General features: G+C 41.6%; 1 protein-coding gene across 1 annotated transcript in view; it reads right to left on the bottom strand.

Moving 5' to 3' along the window:
* LOC120798999 (nuclear receptor coactivator 2-like) overlaps positions 1-23,811 on the bottom strand; it is a 55,862-nt gene that overhangs the window by 24,486 nt on the left and 7,565 nt on the right. Inside the window, exons 2-4 of the mRNA XM_040143798.1 lie at positions 20,394-20,459; positions 4,122-4,232; positions 2,861-3,033 (exon numbers count right to left, since the gene is read on the bottom strand). Of these exons, the coding sequence (XP_039999732.1) occupies positions 2,861-3,033; positions 4,122-4,213 (265 nt within the window). The 5' untranslated portion in view covers positions 4,214-4,232; positions 20,394-20,459. The remainder of the gene's footprint in view (positions 1-2,860; positions 3,034-4,121; positions 4,233-20,393; positions 20,460-23,811) is intronic.

Below are 23,811 nucleotides of genomic sequence, written 5' to 3' on the forward strand. Positions count from 1 at the left end.
TTATTTCGCATGATCCATCTGTGTGTTCAGTTTTGGAGCCTAAATCCCCTGCTTCCCTCCAACACACTTTTGAGTGACTTTGTGAACCATTTTCTGTGGATGTGTCTAATGAGTTCACAATGACTATTTCACAAAGTTGAGGAGACCTGACACAGAGATGAGAATCCGAGCAAAAAAACAAAACCAGGGGAGAGCAAGAAGAACTGCAGAAGAGTGGAGTTAAAGTGCAGCGTTGTGATGGACATGCACTTTGATCTGAGTGAAGCTTTGCGCTGTAAAATGTGACGCTGTCGTTGGCAATCTAACTTGCATATGAATAGCTTAACACCTTAGTACTGAACACGATCGGGTCTGCGGCGCTGACATGTACCCCCGCTCATTAGCTCTGAAAACTTTGTGCTTCCGGCCAGCGACAAAAAGGCCGATACCTCGACCAGCAGTTCCCAGTGAAGAGAAAAACCTCAGCCTTAACAAACTAGGCTGAAAAAAAAAAAAAAAAATCTGTTCAACTATCAACATCAGGCGGACGGCATCCGTTTGAAAACAGTTAGCTGGAAAAAAGATTGAGGATTTGACCCCTATCCTTGCTACTCTTCCCTGGAGTTTGGCAGGTATCGTCATCCATTATCTCTATACCCGCTTATCCAGTTCAGGGCAGCAGGGACCTAAAGCGAATGGCCAAGAGCTGGGGTTCACCCTGGTAGATTAATCGATTAGGTCAACAGATAAACCAATTGCCAACACTTTAGATAATCCATTCACTGTTTACAGTGAGTCATTTATCAAGCAAAAAAATTGCAAATATTCTGTTTTTCCATTATTTCAAAATGTATGGATTTGCTGCTTTTCTTGGTTTTATAATCATTTAAATTCTATATTTTTGGCATGTTGGACCATGAGTCTGAACAAGCGAGAAATTTGAAGATGTCAGATTCACAAATTAAAAGCAAAAAAAAATTGTCAGATTAATCTTGAATGAAAATAATCCTAAATCATACCCCAACATCAGAGACGGGAATAAAAATTCAGGCTCACGTTTCGATTTCACCTTTGCTTTTGTGTGTGTTCTTTTATACTAGGTGACCTTTGTGTTGCACACAACCACGCTACTGATACTGATACTGTTATTTATGTGTACATTTTCTTTGAAATGAATAAACGTTATGTCAGATCGACCTCGTTAGCTGCGTACTATGGCTGCTGGGATAGAGCCTGTCTCTGAAGTTGAGCAGACAGCTGTGTGGCTTGTGCTTTATCCATGTGTGTGTGCGCGCCGGTGTATTTGCTTATTCAGCTGCTGTTTTCAGACACAAACAGTGCTACGACAAGAGGACACCGACAGGCTGACCGTAGGAACCAAAAGGGGAGAGGGAGGATCAGAAAATGAGTGGTGAGAGAGGGAAGAAAGGGGAGAAAGAGAGAGGGGACAGATAGAGGGGAAGATGAAAGGAAAGGAAAGGAAATGGACAAAGAGGATTGAGGAGGAGGATGAATGATGCTCAGGAAAAGGGAAAGAGGAAAGACAGGGGAGGCGAGGAAAGGAAAGGAAAAGAAAGTGTAGGAAATGAAAGAAAATGAAATGAAAATGATGGCTCGTGGAAGGATGAGAGAAGCAGAAAGAAAGTAAAGGGGGAAGAGGAGAGAAGAAAAAGACAGAAAGGTGAAGAGGGGACGGAGCTGAGGGCAGATCTGATTACACTATCACTATAGGTGTTACATAACAGCTCTGTCTCGGTCTGTCTCTTCACCATCACCACACACCTTGTCTTCACAGAGTCTGTGTTAACACTCACCTCCATTTCTCTTTGGCTGGGTGGGACCTTATACAACGGACAGAGCCAGATTTTAGACCAGTCACTGGAAGGGATTCAGTTTTCGATTCTGTGTGCTTTTCTGTGATCAACACTCCACTAGGTGTTTCATGAATGTTAGAGGCTCTGTTGGTGCCATCACGGTCACACTTTCTCTTTTCTGGTTGGTTGGTGGCATTTTAAATCTTGATTTGTTGTGGGTCACAGCAAAAGTAGGCTGTGTTCACACACACACACACACACACACACACACACACACAAACAAATGCTTTGTTTTTTGTTTTCTGAAATATTGACTCCAATACCGTCTCATTTGTTACTCAGTTGATGTGATTGCAATGCTTGTCTGGACACAAACATAAAAGATTATTTAAGAGGCCTCACATCCTACAACAACCTTGCCTCTGGCACTTTTTCCATGTTTGTGCTTGTGAGAAACATGAATAAAGCCTCTCTTTCATCACAAAACAGTTGTCTGAGAAAAAAAAAAAAAAAAAAATGTTCGACGTTAATAGCTTCTTTCTTTAGAAACTTAACGCTTCTCATCGCATTTCAGCTCTGCTAAAGTAGATGAATAGTTTTAACAGATATCTTCATTGTTTGTGCCTGCAGCATCTTTCCATAAGTTTTCATGCAAAATATGACACTGGCAGCTTTTAGAGAAATCGCTCCAAAAGACACAGACCTTTACCTGTTTTTAGATACAACTGTAAGGAAGGTCTCACTTGGACAAACAAATGGAACCAAATGAGTAAAAGCTTCAGAATTCAGAGTGGGTTTGAACATTCCTATTCACTAAAAGTATTCATCAAGACACGTGGGGAACATTAAAAAAAACCAAACCATTCCTTATATGGCCGCATGTTTTGATGTAGAATAGGCAGTAAATGGCAGCAAAAACTGTGAGTAACAGGACAAAGAAAAGGTCAAGAAGAAGAAGAAGTACAAATAATACTGTAGCTCTGGCTTGGCAAGCACGAGCGACAAGCATGATCATTAACATTCAGTTAATATTATTATGTAGGGTGTAAACCAGAGTAGATCCTCACCCTGCTCCTTGATCTGCCTGATCTGCTTCACCGTCTCCTTGAGGATGGCACATTTGTCCGGCTTGACGTTGAGGGCGTCCATGTCGTTGATGTTGGCGAAGATCAGCTCGGCCAGCTCCTCGATGTATTTGTTCTCCTGCTCCCGGTTCCTCCTCTCGGTGCTCCTCTTGGGGCTAGAGGGCAGGGAGGGGAAAACAAATACATCGTCAAAATTTACACCAAAATGAATGAAATGTACACAGAATGAAAAAGAAGATGAGTGTCTGAAGAGTTCACCATCAAATGTATGGATTTCAAATCTAGAGGCAAAATGAATACTTTTTTAAAAAACTTGTATACCATGCGCAAGCTGAATGGTTTCTGTTTTACACTTGAGTTTGATGTGTTAGCATTAGCTAAGCGTACGGCATTATAACTAAACCTGTGCACATGACAAATGCCGTGCACTTACATCAAGTTGCTGACAAATTACGTTTGACGGATGTCCTTCCTTGCATCAGTCTGTGCAGTTATTACTTTGTCTTTCGAGGAACGCTGAGACGCCCCCTCGCTCACAGCAAGTCAACTTCCTCACAACCTCACTGCAACCTGGCCTACAACAGTCACGTGCTCACATTATAACCTCAGCGCACAAACATCAGATCCTCACTACAACCTTCATACATCCTCCCAGACAATGAAAGCACAATGACGTGTTATCTCTTATATAAACCACTGCCTGCACAAATGCTGCAGCAGCATTTTTCCCCATCAACCTGCGAGAGTCTCAACCCATTACACAAACCTCTCTCTCTCTCTCTCTCTCTCCTCACTTTATCTCACTCCCTGAATAAAACTTAATCCATTTTTTACCTCTTTACAAAAAAACCCCCATAAACAAACTTTGTCATTTACGGCCAATTACTGGTTATCTGCCGAAAATAAAAGCATATTTGACTTATTTGACATATTTTTGTTGCTTTTCATGCTCAAACTGTGGGACGAGAATCGGAGACAGGAATTAGTAGGCCATGTAATCAGCGCAAGAAGAATCAGAATCAATCTGAATGACACACAACACTATAAGGCAGATGAGGATAATTCATAATTAACTGAATAGTGCACCGTACAGAAGTTCCCATTGGGGTTAAGTGGCATCCCGGCGTTATTATGTGGTACCGGGGTTTTATTATTGTACTGAAGTGTTGTGGTTATTGGGAGGATTTATCGGCGTTACAGTGAGGATGTACTGAGACTGCGGGCTGTGGATGAAGGTGTTCACCTGGGCCCCAGGAGGTCCAGCTGACAGTCTTTCCTCTTCAGAGACTCTCCCCCTCTGGGGGGCTCTGGGGTGTTTTCCCCCCCACTACTCATCTTCAGCAAATATCAGCACCTAGAGTCAGAGACAGACAGGTACAGGGGAAAAAGAACATTTCTGGTCATAACTACTATTTCACAAAAAAATACAGGGATATTCGTAATGGTATACTCCATGATTTATGCTATTAGCAAGTATTAAACATAAAATACACAGGGACATTTTGCCATGTTGAAACAGCAACCATTTTAAGTTATTATAAGAAAACAGTAATAACTAGAACTATTTGAACAACGCAAATGCAGATCAGTAGCCAGAGGTGCATCTCATAATATTTAAACACTAACAGCTAAACTACGGGCCAAGGAACTCAGCTTCAAAATAACTCTCAGTTCTTTGGAAAATCACAATTTATGCGTAGGATTTCATATATATCCACACTGTTTACTATTAAACTTATAATGCTAAACTTATAATTGCTAAATCTGTCCATTTTTTGATGGACGAAATGGGTAAAGGCTATGCCATTGTGAGGATGCTTTTAATCTAGATGCACTGGTTCCACGCAGCGCAGGTGTAACTGAGCATCGCGCAAATGAAAAAAAACCTCGCAGCCGAGAGTGAAAAAGGGCCCTTCTCTATACTCCACGAGCTTCATAACATTCTTAGCCGGGGTATTATAAACGGACAAGAATCAATGTGCTGGAGATCATGTTATGATTTTAATGATGCATAATCAAACAGGGACTTTGCCTGTGACTCATGAAAACAATGTACTCATGTAATTTTCCTGCAGGCAACATGTGGGAGGCCCAGTGGGAATACAGTAGGTGTCAATAATTACTTAAGTTAGAAAGAGCTCATTCGTGTAGACATTCACACGGTTCTTACGTGAGCATCTCTGGCGTTTAAGTTGACATCCTCAACAGGAGTCATATTGCTGAGCGTGAGATTTTCGCGATCCTGAAAGTACTGCGTAAGATTAAAAAGAAGGAAAGAATAGGTAGCGGAAGGAAACACCCCTTGCCAGGGAAAGTTACACCACATGGTCACCTCATGCCTCTACCAAAGAGTGACGATAAAACTCATCTCGTTGGCCCAACACCGGTCAGCTCTGTGCTGGCCTCTGTTGGATTTTAAGGACGGAGTTTAAATGGATCTACAAGTCTCATTCTTAGCTACTACTACAGACCAAAAAAATTAAATAAAAGCTCTGAATGTGCCAGTCATGCAAATAAAAACTGGGTTTTCTGTGTTTGCAGCTGTGAATAGGTTTATATTTATATACGTGTTTATACACAGGATTTTAACTCTGGCGTCTACTTTTCTAAAGGTTATTGGATTGTGAATTAAGACTTTATTTTTTTATTTCTGACGGTTTTGTACCTCTTTTTTTTATCTTTAAGATGATTTTTATGGCTTTTTTGACCAGTGACATTCCAGTTATGTGGTAGAGGGGCTTTGATTTCTCTCTTTGGACTCAAGAATTACAAATTGCATTAAGTGCTTCAAATAAAACACAGAAGCAAATCCGATGATGTTAGTAGTCCAACAAGATCAAAATCAAAACTAGTAGTTATTTGCACTCTAATGAAGTCAACACTGCTGACCTAAAGTGATCAGTCAGTGAGATCAATACCTGTTAGTTTTTAAAGATACAGTCAAAAGTTATTTTGGGTTTAAGCCTTGCAAAAAGTTGACATACAGTGATGAGAAAAATGGCCGAGTCTAGCAGTTACAAGCAGGGAAGAAGCCGAGTCTGTCAGGGCGCTAGGCCTTTAAGGCCCATCGACGGGCCAACACATCACCTGACTGTTACATAACAGATGGTCTGTGGGGCTGATACTGAGCAGATGAAGGCAGGGAAGTGGGATAAGGGAGAGAGAAAACAACATGGAGGGAGAGGGAGAGAGAAAAAAAAAAAGCATATGAGAGAAAAGGTGAGAAGGACAAAGAGAACAAGGATGGATAGAAGATGGGAAATTGGAAGGAAAACGTAAAAGATGTTCAAGGGAGAGCACAGCACAACAGAGGAGAAGAAGACGGTTAAATGGATGAATGATGGGTTCATTGGTGCGCACGGGAAACATTTTCTCACCCAGGCATCAAATCAGCAAGTGCGAATGTTGTAAATAAGACAAGTGGGTGTGGATGGGGGTTGACAGGAGGGAGAAAATGGAAGGGGGGGCATCTATTGCTCTAAATAATAATCAAGCCTGAGAGGGGGGAGGAGAATATGGCCTAATTACATCATGACAGGAGAGGAGAGGAGAGTAGAGGAGAGATGGAGGAAAAAACGGCCAATAAGATTATACAAAACCTCAAACAAAGTGGTGTCTTTGGATCTGGATGTGTCTGATAGTTCCCGTAATGCAAGGAGAGACCTTGTTAATCAGCTGCTACCATCACCAGTCAGCTAGTTATCAACGCTTCTTCCTGTCACCCAATCTTAGCCACGCTAGCAGCATGGTTCTAGGGATATTAACGTCAGTTGGTCCACCACTTTGGTTCAGAGTGAAATATCTTGACAGCTATTGGATGCATTCCCACAAAATTCGGTACAGATATTCAAGGTCTTAAGAGGATAAATTCTAAAGTCTTTGGTGATCCTCTGACTTTTCTCTAAATTTTAATAACTTTGATGCACAGCACCATCAGCAGGTCAAAATCTACTTTGGTTTTTTAACAAATATCAAAAATAATGACATTCCTATCATCTTCAGTTGTACTTTGTGTTTGGAGCCATTTAGCAATTGTTAGCATGTTATCCTGCTAGGATTTATCTCAAAGCACAGCTGTGCCTACGTATAACCACCCTGTGGTATGACTATGTATGAAGAAATGTTTTTCCCTTCTGCATATAAATTGCAACGTTAGTGCAACTGCAAACAAACAAACAAACAAACAAACAAACAAAAGAGAAACAGAACACTTATCACTAGAACCTCCACAATTTGCACAAAGGGGCTTAGTGGCAGTTCATGGTTTCTAATTAATTTTCCATCAAGAAGAGTACAAATGATTGGACTGAAACAAGATCACTGCTTCATATGTGGAGGACAGCAGCTCTTGATTTCAGTCAATTACAGTACAGTGGATTTCAACAGTGATACGTTGTCATGGTGGGAAAAAATATCAAGATGTCCATATGAAACTTCTCAATCCACTACAGCATAATCAACTTCTCCATTGTCCATCCAATGCATGTGCTCACTTTTTACCAAACACTCCTTAGACAGGAAAACACTCGTAGAACAGTTAGAGGTAGGTGTACTTCTTGTTTTGGTTCTAACCAACTTACATGCCTCAACTCTTCGAATTGTGCTTAACAACTATCTCGCATAAACTTTGTCCTGTTTTACTTGTTACTAAAGTTCAAAAATTTGAAAACGTGTTTGGCTTTTAGGTGTTTTATTCTCCCTGCCGACTAAGTGAGACAAATTCAAAAATGCTTTTCATGATATATTTCGTGGTATGTCCGTCAAAGACGATAGCTTAGCTTAGCTCAGTTGCTGTCTATAATATCGGTAGCAGCTGCACTCATAGGGATGTACACTTTCTCCAAAGCTGACGGTCTGCTTTTTGGGTCAGGAAAAACTTTTTACAAGCCAACAGATACAGTAATTACACAACTATTTAAGTCATTTGGATCTACTGTTTCTGCTACAGTGGGAATACGTAAACAGACGGTGGATTGGTAAATACGGGAATTACATAGTGTTACCAGACATCCCCGTTTTCTGGGGACAGTCCCCATTTTTGGGGAAAAAAAGTCCGCAAAGAAAGACCAGGTAGCCGAGAAGATGGGCAGTCGTCTTGCGTTGTGCTGGTTTTGGCCAATAGCAGGGACTGGATGCTCGCTATAGCAGCTTCATATCATTCTTCTTCTACCACCAACCACTTGCTAACCTAGTTTTAGAGAAAACTGCTGCGTAAAACTCAAACACGACACTAGCAAGTGTCAAGCGAATCCACAACATCACCACAATTGTCGTAATCGTACTACCAAGTGACAGGCAGCTGATTTGCAGACATACATTCTACGTCGATGCAGGCTACCGTGCAATCTACAAATTGAAAGCATCATTTTTAATTTAATATATTTAACATACTATTTGTTTAGCAGGTGTCTAGGGTTAATGTGGACGACAGTCAGAAGATTTTTTTTTTTTTTTTTTGCTTAAATCTCTGAAGGGAGAGTGGAGAGGAAGGAGAGGAGGAAGACTGGATAAGAAGTGTGAAGATGGGAAGGTAGGAAAGGTAGAGAAAGGATTACAGAGCCCGCCAATTTATTATTCTAAACAATAAAATACAAAGAATGAGGCAAGGAACAGGAGATCCGTTAACCAAGCTATTTTATCTAACCGTGTACTATTTACTATAAAGGACCATTTTCTTCACTGAGTGTTCCATAGTTTACCATTGCTTCACTCACCATGGCAGGCTACTGTGTGATTTTTCTGACACGGTTTACAAAGCTGCTTAGCTAGTACCCAATTTTATCAATCGGCCTTCACCATAGTTTATCACAGTACAACAGTTACCATGGTCAAAATACATGAAACCGGAACTGTCCCCCCCTTTTGTTTTTCATACTTCATCGATAAAAACATTGGAGATTTTAATGACACATTGAGCGCCGAACTGGAAATGTCCCCGGTTTTCATTTCACAAATCTGGTCGTCGTAGAATTACAACATGAAAGTTACTTAGTTAGACCTGCCATTTGTCATAGGAGATTTAAACGGATATTTTTTTTTACCTTTCCCTGTAGTTATCAGGTAGCAAACCTAGGCTAGGCTAATCTGTCCTTTAAGCTGCACATTAAAAAAGGAATCAATGAGTTTGTATTAAGAAGGAAAAAAAGAAAATCTCCCCAAAACCTAACTAAACAAAGTTTAAAAACATTAGACATTTTGAAACTCAAGGTGTTGTCATCCCTTTTGGTTGGCAGCAAATTATTATTGGTTAGAGGAGGTAGGTGATGTTGACGTGTTGACTGGAGATAACATCACCATCATGAGAGCCCAGCTAGGTGACTTCAGAAGTTGATGAAAGCCTTGCTTAAAGTTTCAATCAGTCTCAGAAAGGTGTACACACACAAACACACACACACACACTCACACACACACACACACACACCGCATGACATAATCTTTTCAATCAATATCCGGAGCAGGTACACATGGGCCCACAACCGTAAACACATATGGAGAGACACATATGGCCTTGAGCACACACACGCACGCACACACACACACACACACACACACACACACACACACACACACACACACACACACACACACACACACACACACACACACAATGAATTAACACTAATGTAGCCTGTGACAAAAGCCTTTACCCGTTCAGCCCAATACTAATGCAATCAGAGGAGCCAAGAGCTTCACAAAGTGAAGCCATGTAAAAACAATTTGAGCTGGAGGGTAGAGACGAGGCCAGAGGGTCAAACCAGCCATTAAGGAATTAAAGCTGAGGACTGATCACAGCCTGCTTAAGTGGACTCTGTCTCCAATAGAAACCATCTCTCCTCGGTTTCTTTGTTTTGGGTTTCTGAAAAACCAGTAGTGACAGGGTGAGGCTTTAATAGGTGTGTTTTTATTCTGTTTACTAGTCAGCGGTGCTACATGGAGCATTTTAACGTTAAAGCTGCTTTATTTTGACCAAGGAAGAGAAAAAGATTGTCTTGTAAACATTGGTGGTGATTTCGAGAAACACTACCACCAAGGATTACCTCTGGAATATTACAGAATATATCATGTATACCATTTTCTCATTTGTTTATAATAATCATAGTAATGCGTAATAGTTAACTTGATACAATGAAAATTAAAATAGTGCAGATAGGAGATATTGCTACCTGAACATCAGCCAGCAATGCACTAAGAACATACATGATTCTTTCCTTATAAAATAAACAACTCCCAAAACAGGAACATTTGAAAGACTCCTATCTCCAATACCAACCAGTTTAACCCTAATGCCTGTATTCAGTGTATGGGACAGTGGCTCCCATATGGCTTCAGGTGTGTTGTCATGTATTTAACTACAAACTGTCTTTCTGGTCTGTTCAGCTTTTCAATGAATATTCCTGCAGTTTCTACTTCCTGTTATGTTAAAAAGGTGACAGGGAGCAGGTAGGTGTCACATTACAGCCAGAGGGAGTTCAGATGAGGAAGAAAGAGAAAACAAACAAACAAAGCGGCTCAACTTATTTGGAAGTGATTATGATTGGCTGTTAAAATACTTTAAAAAATGAAATAGCACACAAAGTAATAGTAAGGTTTTATAGAGACCAGATATTCACAAGAAATACCGTACAACAGGGGACGGCTGGAAATCCGAATAAATGGCTGAGAAGATGTAACAGTCAGCACTTGCATGCGAGACTTACCCTGACAAAATGATAGTTGTCATGGAAGTGAAACACACTACGGGTTGTTATTAAAGGAATGAGTCATCCTCGGGCCTTAGCTTGCAGAATAATTAAGGTTTTGAGCATATAATCAAAAAAGAAAAGAAAAAAAAGAAAAAGAAGAAAAAGACACTGACCGCACGGTCTTATGTAATGACTGACAGCACAAAATTAAAGCTAATGTGTTTTTGCAGGGACAGTGGGAAACTTTAGTCTTTATACTTAATAAAATAACACATTTACACTGTGGTTATTATTTACCGTAGGGACATTAAATGTTAAATGTCGGAGTTTTTATCCCTAGAATACATGAATTAAGTCTATAATTTACCCTTTCCACTCCATGTTATAGACAATGCCACTGGCCCCCAAAAAAACAAAAACATAATGCCCTGAATTACTGAAACTACCCCTTCAGGTCTGTACATCTTTGAGACAGTCTTGCGTCTAATTGCGGAGCCCTGTGAGTTAATACTTTAGAAAAACGTATTTCTGCTACATGAAATAAGGCCTAATTAGGTCACGCGCAGTTTTTCAGATTCTCCTCTAAACTTGCTTGAAAGTCACTGAATAATCATCTTCAAGACAGTAAAAGCATTCAAGTAAAACAATCCGAGGAGGTGTTGTGGTGCTCTGGTTGTTTCGTTTGAGGGATACACGCCAGGAGGGCTGAGAATAACGGAAATGTATGGCCCAGATGTATACATGACAGCGGGTGTGACAGCGGTGACCGAGAGGCGGGACCCTCCTCCCTCCAGCGTCTAAGCCTCTGTCAAGGCTCCAGTCTAAGCCAGCAAACCCTCCCACCACACACAAACATAAAGTAGATTTAATTCCCTGCTGTGGCTGGATTAAGAACACTGGCTTCTCCAACACCAAAGAGCCTGCAACATATAACCGTGGGCGTGTTTGCGTGTGTCTGTGTGTTGCCTGTGTGTGCGTGCGTGCGCGCGCATCTCCAGTGTGTCAGTGTGTCCAATACGTCCAATCTCTTTATGTGCATCTCTGCTGTTTGGTTCCGCGGTGGTGCTGCTCTGAGCCGGTGGCTTTATGGCCCGGTGGCTTCCTGCCTGTTGCCAGGGACAACAAGCGTTTTGTTGATCTAGCTGGCTTTAGGACAATATCAATTATATAATCAAGGTAACTGCAGTTTAGCTTTTGATATAAATATTTAAAGACTACTTTCACAATTCAGATGTGTCAAAACGCAACTTGAACTGCAGATTCCGTTGGCACCCCGAGTCTCATTAAACCGGACTCAGCAAATATTCAGAAACCACGTTGGACTTCCAATTAAGTTTTTGACTAAACTAACACAATATAAAAACCACAAGTTACCAGTTAGAGTACAAAGTTGAAGGCACTCCTCCATGCATCTCTGCCAACAAGGAACAGTTCTCCAACTCGGTTGGTACAGCTAAACACATTACTTCAACCAGTTCCAAAACATTCGACTGATTTGGAATCAGGTCTGTGTCTCCGTTAGGTTTAGAGTTGTAGCTAATTAAAGCCGGATGGCAGGTGAAAAACTCTAAGCTCTTCGCTGAACACCACCACTAACTCATGACCAGAAAATTACAATTTTTCATATCAAGCAAAACTGCAATATAAATAAATCTTTCGAAATGATAAAAATACTGGTATTTGAAATAAAGTGCTGAATTTCTGTATAAAGTGAGGCCACAAAAACAAAAACAGACTTGAGGTTTGGTAATGACAGTGGGCAACTTAACTTGTGCTGTGGCTGTCCTGTGACTACTTCCAGTGTCCAAACTGGCACGCTGTGCTAATTGTTACAACCAAAGACAGATTATATAACATTAGCTATTTCACTGCCTGCCTTTATCAAGCCCTTATTTGGAAATTAATTGGAAGTCTGCCTCAATACGGATTTAACATTAAAACACTGGATATGAGCAAAGAGGATAACAACGTAGGTCTCTATTAATGTCCTACAGACATCCCAACACCGTCCGACACCCACTGAGCATCTATTTTGAGGACCAAATCCCTTCATCCAGTAGCATTTTCCCTCTCTCGTCCGTTATCAGAACTTCATCGTCAAATGTGGAGTTTATGATTTTCTACTGGACGCCGGTCATATGAGAAGGGTTTTGGCTGGTCGCTGTTGGTCACAACCAACTCAATGAATATGATTCGTTTTGATGAGGAATGACACAGTGGTTATTTCTGGGAACCTAAAAGACTTCTTATTAAACATGCATACATGCATTGATCTGTTATTAGGGGTTAGAGAACTGGATCGTCTTGAAACCAAATTGTTGTTTTTTTTTTTATTTCTAAAATTCCTTTTCTTTTTCAACCTTAAAACACTCTGTATTGGCAAGATTTTGATACCCAGAGCAGTTGCTGTACTTCCCAGGGAAAAAAACAAAAACAAAAAAACATTACAGCTTTGAGCCTTTTCAAATTTCATGCGAAACCTCTGCTCTCTCAAAACTGATCCTGTGTGAATGAAATCGTGCCCACGGTATACATGCTTCTGTATATCTAAAATTTGGTCACTATGACAACAAAACAGCTGCCCTCTCTTGCCACCTGGCAGCCCAGTCTTTTTATTACCGAATTGTTGTCAACGTTTCCAGAGACTCCTTGCACCGGTGTGCTGGAATGGAAAGCAAACACAGTCACACACACACACACACACACACACACACACACACACACACACACACACACACACACACACACACACACACACACACACACACACACACACACACACACACACACACACACACACACACACACACACACACACACACACACACACACACACACACACACACACACACACACACACACACACACACACACACACACACACACACACACACACACACACACACACACACACACACACACACACACACACACACACACACACACACACACACACACACACACACACACACACACACACACACACACACACACACACACACACACACACACACACACACACACACACACACACACACACACACACACACACACACACACACACACACACACACACACACACACACACACACACACACACACACACACACACACACACACACACACACACACACACACACACACACACACACACACACACACACACACACACACACACACACACACACACACACACACACACACACACACACACACACACACACACACACACACACACACACACACACACACACACACACACACACACACACACACACACACACACACACACACACACACACACACACACACACACACACACACACACACACACACACACACACACACACACACACACACACACACACACACACACACACACACACACACACACACACACACACACACACACACACACACACACACACACACACACACACACACACACACACACACACACACACACACACACACACACACACACACACACACACACACACACACACACACACACACACACACACACACACACACACACACACACACACACACACACACACACACACACACACACACACACACACACACACACACACACACACACACACACACACACACACACACACACACACACACACACACACACACACACACACACACACACACACACACACACACACACACACACACACACACACACACACACACACACACACACACACACACACACACACACACACACACACACACACACACACACACACACACACACACACACACACACACACACACACACACACACACACACACACACACACACACACACACACACACACACACACACACACACACACACACACACACACACACACACACACACACACACACACACACACACACACACACACACACACACACACACACACACACACACACACACACACACACACACACACACACACACACACACACACACACACACACACACACACACACACACACACACACACACACACACACACACACACACACACACACACACACACACACACACACACACACACACACACACACACACACACACACACACACACACACACACACACACACACACACACACACACACACACACACACACACACACACACACACACACACACACACACACACACACACACACACACACACACACACACACACACACGCGCACACACACGGGCACATGACGACACACACAAAACCAATACTATTTCCCCTGCATCAATTTACAGACGTAAGACAGGCACTAACTCTCCCTCTCACACAAGAGAAATGTAAACAAAAATAAAATAAGTCAAACTAGCAGAACAACTCACACTTAAATCACCAGGAACTGTGTAGGCCTGATGGAGTTGGTCCAGCGAACTTGACAACTAACACAACGGTACCTCACAACCTGACACAGCACAGTACAAAAACTACTGGACCACATGTAACACTATAGTGCAGGAAAGACAGCAGAGCAGAGCAATTGCGCCCCAAAACTGTCCAGTGGTTAAATCTCTGGACCCTAGAGCAAGCATGGAAAAACACAGTCACACACACACACACACACGGGCACATGACGACACACACAAAACCAATACTATTTCCCCTGCATCAATTTACAGACGTAAGACAGGCACTAACTCTCCCTCTCACACAAGAGAAATGTAAACAAAAATAAAATAAGTCAAACTAGCAGAACAACTCACACTTAAATCACCAGGAACTGTGTAGGCCTGATGGAGTTGGTCCAGCGAACTTGACAACTAACACAACGGTACCTCACAACCTGACACAGCACAGTACAAAAACTACTGGACCACATGTAACACTATAGTGCAGGAAAGACAGCAGAGCAGAGCAATTGCGCCCCAAAACTGTCCAGTGGTTAAATCTCTGGACCCTAGAGCAAGCATGGAAAAACACAGTCACACACACACACACACACACGCGCACACACACGGGCACATGACGACACACACAAAACCAATACTATTTCCCCTGCATCAATTTACAGACGTAAGACAGGCACTAACTCTCCCTCTCACACAAGAGAAATGTAAACAAAAATAAAATAAGTCAAACTAGCAGAACAACTCACACTTAAATCACCAGGAACTGTGTAGGCCTGATGGAGTTGGTCCAGCGAACTTGACAACTAACACAATGGTACCTCACAACCTGACGCAGCACAGTACAAAAACTACTGGACCACATATACACTATAGTGCAGGAAAGACAGCAGAGCAGAGCAATTGCGCCCCAAAACTGTCCAGTGGTTAAATCTCTGGACCCTAGAGCAAGCATGGAAAAACACAGTCACACACACACACTCACACACACAGACACAGAGAGAGAGAGAGAGAGAGAGAGAGAAGGCTCGCCCTCTCTCGTCTCGTCTCTTTCAACAGTGGCCAAATCTGGACACAAACTCTTGAGCGTGATTTCTACAGTGCTTCTTCTCGGCTCGAGTTTCATATCAAGCTTCTCAGAACAACGCAATTTCATTTGCAGGGAAATTGCTATTGTGGAATGAAAACAAAAGGTTTAAACCTCATTTATAGTGAGGCTGTAATAATACAATAATAAGATTCTTTATGAGATTGTGATATGAAACATGTATGCAGAAAAAAAAACAGCATTTCCTCTTTAATTCACTCTAAATGCCAAAATGAGCTGAGGTGGCAGAGCTGAAGCCACGCTCAAACTATGCACAAGTTTGTACACCAAGATTTTTGTACATTTGGTGTTGCAAATGCAGTTTCCTCTGCAAAAAAAAAAAAAAAAAAAAAAAAAAAAAAGGATCCTTTAATACAGTGAAAAGATCGATATCAATACAGCTTGTGTGTGATATTATGATGCAACTGATGGCAGACAGAGATACACAGCTTTAAAAAAAGCAACACAAAAAGAAAGGAAAAACACTTGGCCATACTGTAGGAGTTTTCAAGTTTGTTCTACTGGCCTAGAGGTCAAACTCCAGCTTCGACTCACTGAATGACTTGTCTGCAGTGGCAGCTAGTGTCGGTGTGAAAATTAACATACAGTCACAGCCTTGTGTCCTCAGAAAAACTCGCCCGTTTTTGCTGTGTACATTTGAAAGATTTGCTACCAGTAAGTTCAGAGAGTCTGCGAGTAAGTTATCACTGGGTCAACTATATGGGCACATTGTGCAGAAATCGCCAAACGGTACCAAAAGTTTTGTTTCTTCTTGCTCGTGTGTCCCTCTGTGAGAACAGAAATCATGTTTTTCAGTTGGTGGATATCTATTTTTATTTCAAAAACGAAATTTTTCAGTTGCCCTTTCCTTTGACAAAATGAAAGTGTAACTTCTGAAAATGAAATATCTTGTGCAGGCAAACAGTTATTACTCACAAAGAAGTACCACCTTACTAACTGGAACCGGTACATTAGAACATTTTTCTAACTCGTTCGTATTTTTCTAAACTGCGAACTTGTCATAGAGAAACTCCACCACTGACTGCATAACACTGTGGAATTCTTGCACGTTTGCTTAAGCCTTCCCTTCAACACTTCGCTGAACATACATGCTTTCTGAATGAGTGTAAACAAAAGTTGTTATTGAAGCAAAGCAAACTGAGTTAACAGTTGGCTGGTTAGACCTCAGGTGACAGAGCAGCTACTGGGCCTGCTGACTGTGCACTTTATGTGATTGTGTGTGATTGTGTGTGCGTGTGTGACCAGTCATTCACAACCAGTCCCCCCAAACACACACACACACACACACACACACAAAGACACACACATACTGTGTGTCAAAACAACAATAATACATGGCAGCTCAAAGTCCAAATTCTGACAGTCGTGCATACTATGAGCATCGAACTCATCCCTGGTTGTTAATAAATAGACATAATTATAACATTATTATTATTATTACTAGTATTACTATAACTACTTACTATTACTTCTATTACTGCTAGTATTACTACTCACTCCCTCATTGATTAACAGGTACTCAAACACAGGGACTAATGTCATTTAAGGTTTGTTCACATCAGTGAGGTTAATAACAGGAGTAAAACACGGCCGTTTCATATCGTCGTCAGTTGAGAAATGTAGGAAACGTAAAAGGTATTAATCATCTACGAGTCAAACTCACTTAAAACACTTAAATGATGAATGGAAATATCAGTCACATTTCTGCTGTCCGGACCTGACAGACCGGGCCTTTCCGTCTGTTATTCAGAATAAAAGAGAACACACAAGGGACCGGAGTCCGATAGTCACTTACCTCCGCTTTGGTTAAACCAGTCCATAACCAGTCCAGAGCTGGCCAACCATCCCATGCCGGCCGGGCGGTAACACTGGTTTTCACACCATGTACAACACACACACACACACACACACACACAAACACAAACACACACACACACAAAACACATAAATACACACTCGTTTTGTATTTCCCCTCTTTTTCTCTGCGAGATTGCTGAGTGTGTGTGTGTCATCTGCGCCTAATGACAGCTGACACACTACATGCCACAAATCCTCTCTCTCTCTTTCTCTCTGTCCCCTCCCCCATCACGTAGACACACACACACACACACACACAAAACCACACACTCACACTCACACACTCTTCCCTGTCTCCTCCCACTACACATACACACACACACACACACACACACACACACACATGCACACACACTCCTCCCTCCTGTTAGCCCATGGGCAGAAAAAAAAAAAAAAACTCCCTGCCTCTCTCTCCCACAGCCTTTCTAGAAACTGAATGATTTACATGACCTGTTGATCTTTGTGGCAGAGCTAAGTATTATTTCATGCCATTTTAACACAGATATTTACAGTGTGATTAAACTCTGATATGTGCTGCATGTATACAAAAACATCAAAAGGTATAAAACTAAACTGAATCTTGTGAAAATGTATAAATAATAGACTAGTTTCAACACTTCTCAAGCACTTAAGCTGTTTATTTTGTGAAATAAAATTTTCTTTTTAAAAACCTCAAAATTGGCATGTTTTGTGTTAAGACACTCCACAGGACAAAAGCTGTGTCTAATGATAAAATTATGTGATGTTAGAATGGGCCATATTGAAAAATGAAATACCTTGATATTTATAATGGGATAATAACATACATGGCCTACATACACGCCAACAATACCAAGGCTATGTGGAAACTTGAACATTACACCCAGATGTGATTGTGTCACATCTCATTCTAAAGCCAGGGGCATAAATATGCTGTTATAACAGCCTCCACTCTTCTGCGAGGCTTTCCGCAAAGCGCTGGAACCCGGCTGCAGGGATATATTCCAGTTACTGTTCCAGTTTATCCCAAGTTCTTCCACGACAAGCAGGGAAAACCATTTCTTTACGGAGCTGGCCTTGTGCAAGGGGGCACTGTCGTGTTGAAATTAAAAAAAAAAAAAAAGGGCCTTCCACTAGCTGTTGGCAGAAAGCTAGAAGAGCTCTGCTGTCTAAAAGCATGAAGCGTTAAGGTCTCTCTTCACTGGAGGCCGCCTGAACCATGAAAACCCGACCCAAGACAGGGGTGTCGACGTACTTCTGGTCGCCGTATCACGTATTTACACTAACACCTTGTCGACACAGGCTGCGCAGTGAAACACACAGCGCATTACCATTTTAGCGGGAGCAGTTTGAGTCCTCAATCAAATCTCATTTTGTGTCACTTCTCCGTGCTTTGTTTTGAAGAAGGAGAAAAAAAAAAAGAAAAAATCTGTTACAATGCACTTTCCCGGCAAACCACAGTTTCAAAGCTTTCCCCAAGACCACAGGCTTTTAAAATCAAAGTAAACTGATGTCTACGGAAACAGTAAAGAAGCCACTGAGTGGCGGAGAAAGACTGACAAAGACTGTTACTGTACATTCAGCACTTGCATAATAAGCCCCGTCCCCGTTTTAATAATAAGCCTCGCACTAAGTGAGATGGCAGAAAACACAACAGAAAGTGAGAGAGAGAGAGAGAGAGACACAGACACGTAGAGGGAGATGGGTAATTTTTAAAATGACAGAAGCTCAAAGTGCTGGTGGAAGCAGCTGTGTTTCACAGGACACACACACACACACACACCAGCACACACAAATACATCCTTTTCTGCTTTCACTTTCCATGTTGTCATGTCAGGATGTCCCCGTTTGCTTTTTGAGCTTGTTGCAGTTACAGGGAACCGGTTAGTTTTGATGTTCTGCTGTGTAAACTCTGACTTAACCTTTGATCCGACTGTGGACCATTTTGCTTCGAGAGTTCTCATAACCCCACCTCTGATTATTAGCTACTGTATCAATCTCATGTTACTTAATAAAGTTCACATTCCCACAGGTTGATGAGCTCTTGTGTTGCTGTGCGGCACAAAACTTTGCGTTTTGCATACGCTTTTGTGTGAGTTGCCCCGTGAATCTGAATGTCCATTTCTATAGAAGTGAACTGAGTATTTCAAACACATTTAAAATGGTTGTGGTTTATTTCCCATCATAAATATATTCCCATCATAAAAAATCCTCATCACTGACTTAGAAAGGACCTGTGAACTTTTCAGCAAAAATAAGTGTTCCCATGCAGGGGCCACGACCCCAAGGCTGGGATGAGCAAAACACCTACATTAACTCATTCACTATATATTAGGCAAAAGAGATTGAATGGTAAACTAACAGCAGAGTTTCAAGTGAGGTTTTTTTTGTGGTTTTTCTCCGAAACCACACAAAAAAACCTCACCTGGATAGTTTAATTAGAAAGAACATATCATAATGGGAAAAGAAAAAAAAAAAAACATTAATTATCATACTTAAACGAGCTCACTTACTTCACATGCAAAGCATCCTGGGTAAGCATCCCTAAAGCGTTGCCTTGTGACATCATTCAGTGCTCTCTGCAAGACACATAGAACAAACATAATGATTAATATGTTTAAACACTAAATACAGTGATTTGTTTTCTTCGCACTTTTAAAAAAAGGACAACTTGTGAGAGCGAAACTTTTCATCTCTAATATGCAACAAGATCTAAAAACGCCAGATCCCACACTCCCCATGATGCAGTTCAAAGGAGGATTCTCATCAGCAGATGTAAACATGTGCAATGCAGACTTTCCATTAAAAAGGTTTACTGTCCAAGCCCGAGGCTGAAATAACCCCGGTGATGTCACTAGGGTTATTTTCCCAGAAACATTTTTCACAGTACTTTCCGAGACTAGTAAACTGACTTTGGTGTGTCAATTGGCGGACTTTCCTGTTAACGCTGAATGTTTTTATGTAATTGCAGGTCGTACTGAAAATTCTCAAGTGGATGAATAATGTTCAGTTTCGATGGGTTGAGGCACAACGGAGGGAGACACATCACCTCACCGCACCACAAGAATCCTTCTGTCATCAAGCACAGCTAGGGGACACACCCAGGATCAAATGTATGGAAGTGTGTGTTTGATAAATACGCTGTTGCTTTTACAGTGTAAAATCATTTTTCAGAATTTCACCTTAAACTTCACCCGCCGGTCACGATGAAGTCTCACTCTTGCCCACAATAACAAGAAAACCCGCTGCTTTTCCCAGACACTGACCCTGCCTGGGAGGACGATTCGGAGTTTTGAGGCCTTTTTCACACTGTGAGCCTGACCTGGGCCGGTATGGTGCTGGTCCAGGTTCATCGAGTTCCCACTCCACGGTTCACGTTCACAAACATCCTATTCTACGAAACAAACTGTCTCACTTTATTTGAACAGCTGAGCTGATGCGGAAACCCACTTGAATCTCTCACACAAGTGCAACTGAATAGCCTATTTTACGGGATGTTCAACTTTTATTTTCGTGCTGCGGACGAACTGTGTCTCCACTGAAAAGTCAGATCACTGGATCACATGTCCTGTTGCTGTGCCCTTGAGCAAAAGGCACTGAAAGGCTCTACCTGCTCACTGGATCTCAGTCACTCTGTGTCGTCCCACCTTATATTATGTAATCGGGTGAAAAGTCATCTTTTCAAATATAACACATCACATGTTCTCCCAAGTGAATCACATCCTCCCTCCCACCTATTCTTCCTTCTTAATGTACTAAAATGCTTAATAAGAAAGGTTACAATGACTCTGACCCTACCTAGGGCTATTTCTGGCTTGCATATGGCTTAAAGGGCAGCTTGCTGCATTCGTTGTGAATCAGTCTGCATCAGATCTTCAACCAAATGCCTTAAATGTATAAAAAAAATCAATAGGAGCATTAGTTAAATATCTGAAATGGAAACACCCAGTAGCTCGAATCCAAAAATCTGTGACTTGACTTTTAAAATATTGAGGGCAGTCCTTCACACTCATTCCAATGAAGTAGAAATGGGTTCCACATGTATTTTTAGGCTCTTACTGTCAATGATGTTCTTAATGAGTAACAAATAGCGTTCAACCGGATACGGTGTTGCAAGAACCACAAAAAATGTCTTCCTTGAGCTTGTGCCTGAAGAGTAAAAAACAAGTCAGCTAAGCCACTGTGCTATTTCCCTGTGCCAATGCATGCCAGCTCTTTTAAAGTCGCAATTTGCAGATCAGCACATCCTGTGACACTATCAACTTGTGTTGCACTTAATTTTACCACATATTAAAATGTGCATAATTTGAGGGACATCGCTGTAACACTTTATAGAAAACAAAGTGGGGAGAAGATACCCTTATTCCAGGTCCGAACCTTTCTACTAGAAATTATGGTAAACCGCTTTCCCAATTAAATTCTGGTGTCAATGTAATTACTCGTCGGATTACGTTCATAGGCAACCTTTTAAATGAATGAAGTGCTACATTTATTAACTGCAGCAGAGTCACCAGAAGGTGCTTGGGGCGGATGGCTGGGCTACAAAGCACAACTGTGAGACACCGGAGACAGGGGTTCGCATCCTGACTTCCGCCTGTTGTTTTGTTTAGGCAACAAAAGCAGTTTGGTTAAGGTTAGGGAAAGATCGTTGTTTTGGTTAATGTGAGTAAACACGTTTCTTTCGGTTTTAAACCAGACCACGATCTTTCCCTAACCTTAATCAAGTGCTGCGGGTGTCTAAACATAACCATAAAAAAAGTTTAATAACGCTGTAGTCGCTACAAGTGGATTTTTTACTTCCAAGATCGAATATTTGGCAGAAAACAGATGTTGTACGTTGTCTTTGAACATTTTAATCGATATGTTCAGTATTAACATTTTTGCAACTTGCTAAATTCGAAGATTAACAACATTTCCTCAGTACGTTAATAGAAAACAAAATCCAGTTGCAATTACATTTCCTTCGAAACGTATTTGCTGCTGCAAATTAGATGTACATTATATAAACGTAATTTCTAGGAGACAGGGCTGCAGAACAAACACACCTATACTCGTTGCAGAAGAAAAACAGGAAGAGGATGTAGTTTTTCATATTTTAAAAATTACGCTAAATATCTTACAGTATCAAAAAGGAAGCTAGCACTGTTTTTTGGGGGGAAAAAAAAGCTCATGGGTTTTTTAGTGCTAGTGACTCATTATGACCCACGGTTGCATTTTACCGTTAGGCGACCTCTAGCAGCTATAGTAATTATGACAGGAGCAAAGGAGCAAGTCAGGTGACGTGGTATACAGAGCGACGAAGGCTTGGTTGGGTTGGGGTGGATGGATGCGTTCACGAAACCTAGGGACTTTGAAACAGGAGAATGCTGTTTGTTTCCCATTTTAAACCAAGAGTCGTCGTTGTTTCTCTCAACAATGACCGATCCCCTAGAGAAAACACAGCTCAACACTTCATAGGACAAACCAGCGATAGGCTGTTCGCTGTTCGTCCAGAGACAACGTAGCTAAAGTTTTCAGAGTTTCAAGTGACGGCAGATTGTGGGAGGAATGAAAGTCTTATGCAAAGATTATTTCTATCTTGTTTATCCCCTTCAGATGGAGGGGTGGGGGGCAAGAAGGAAGGAACAAGTCTAGTGGGATATGAGGTCTACCGAGACAGGGGCGACCAAAAGTCTGCAGCATGGGCTTTTTGGTTTACAGGGACTCTACCAAAGCATCACAGTCAGTATGATAATGATACACTGATGTTTAAAATGCAGCATGTTGCAGCTTTATACCGATCAGCCGCAACATTATATGCAGTGGGCTCCCAAAGTCTGAGACCACTTTCCCATTCACTTGGATAGTTTAATTATCAACTTAATGTCAACAATGAAGTGGTGAATCTGTACCGTGAATTAAAGCACCGTTGAAATCCTGTAATCTTTAATT

Source organism: Xiphias gladius, chromosome 14, assembly GCF_016859285.1.
Source record: "Xiphias gladius isolate SHS-SW01 ecotype Sanya breed wild chromosome 14, ASM1685928v1, whole genome shotgun sequence".
NCBI classification, from domain to species: Eukaryota; Metazoa; Chordata; class Actinopteri; order Istiophoriformes; family Xiphiidae; genus Xiphias; species Xiphias gladius.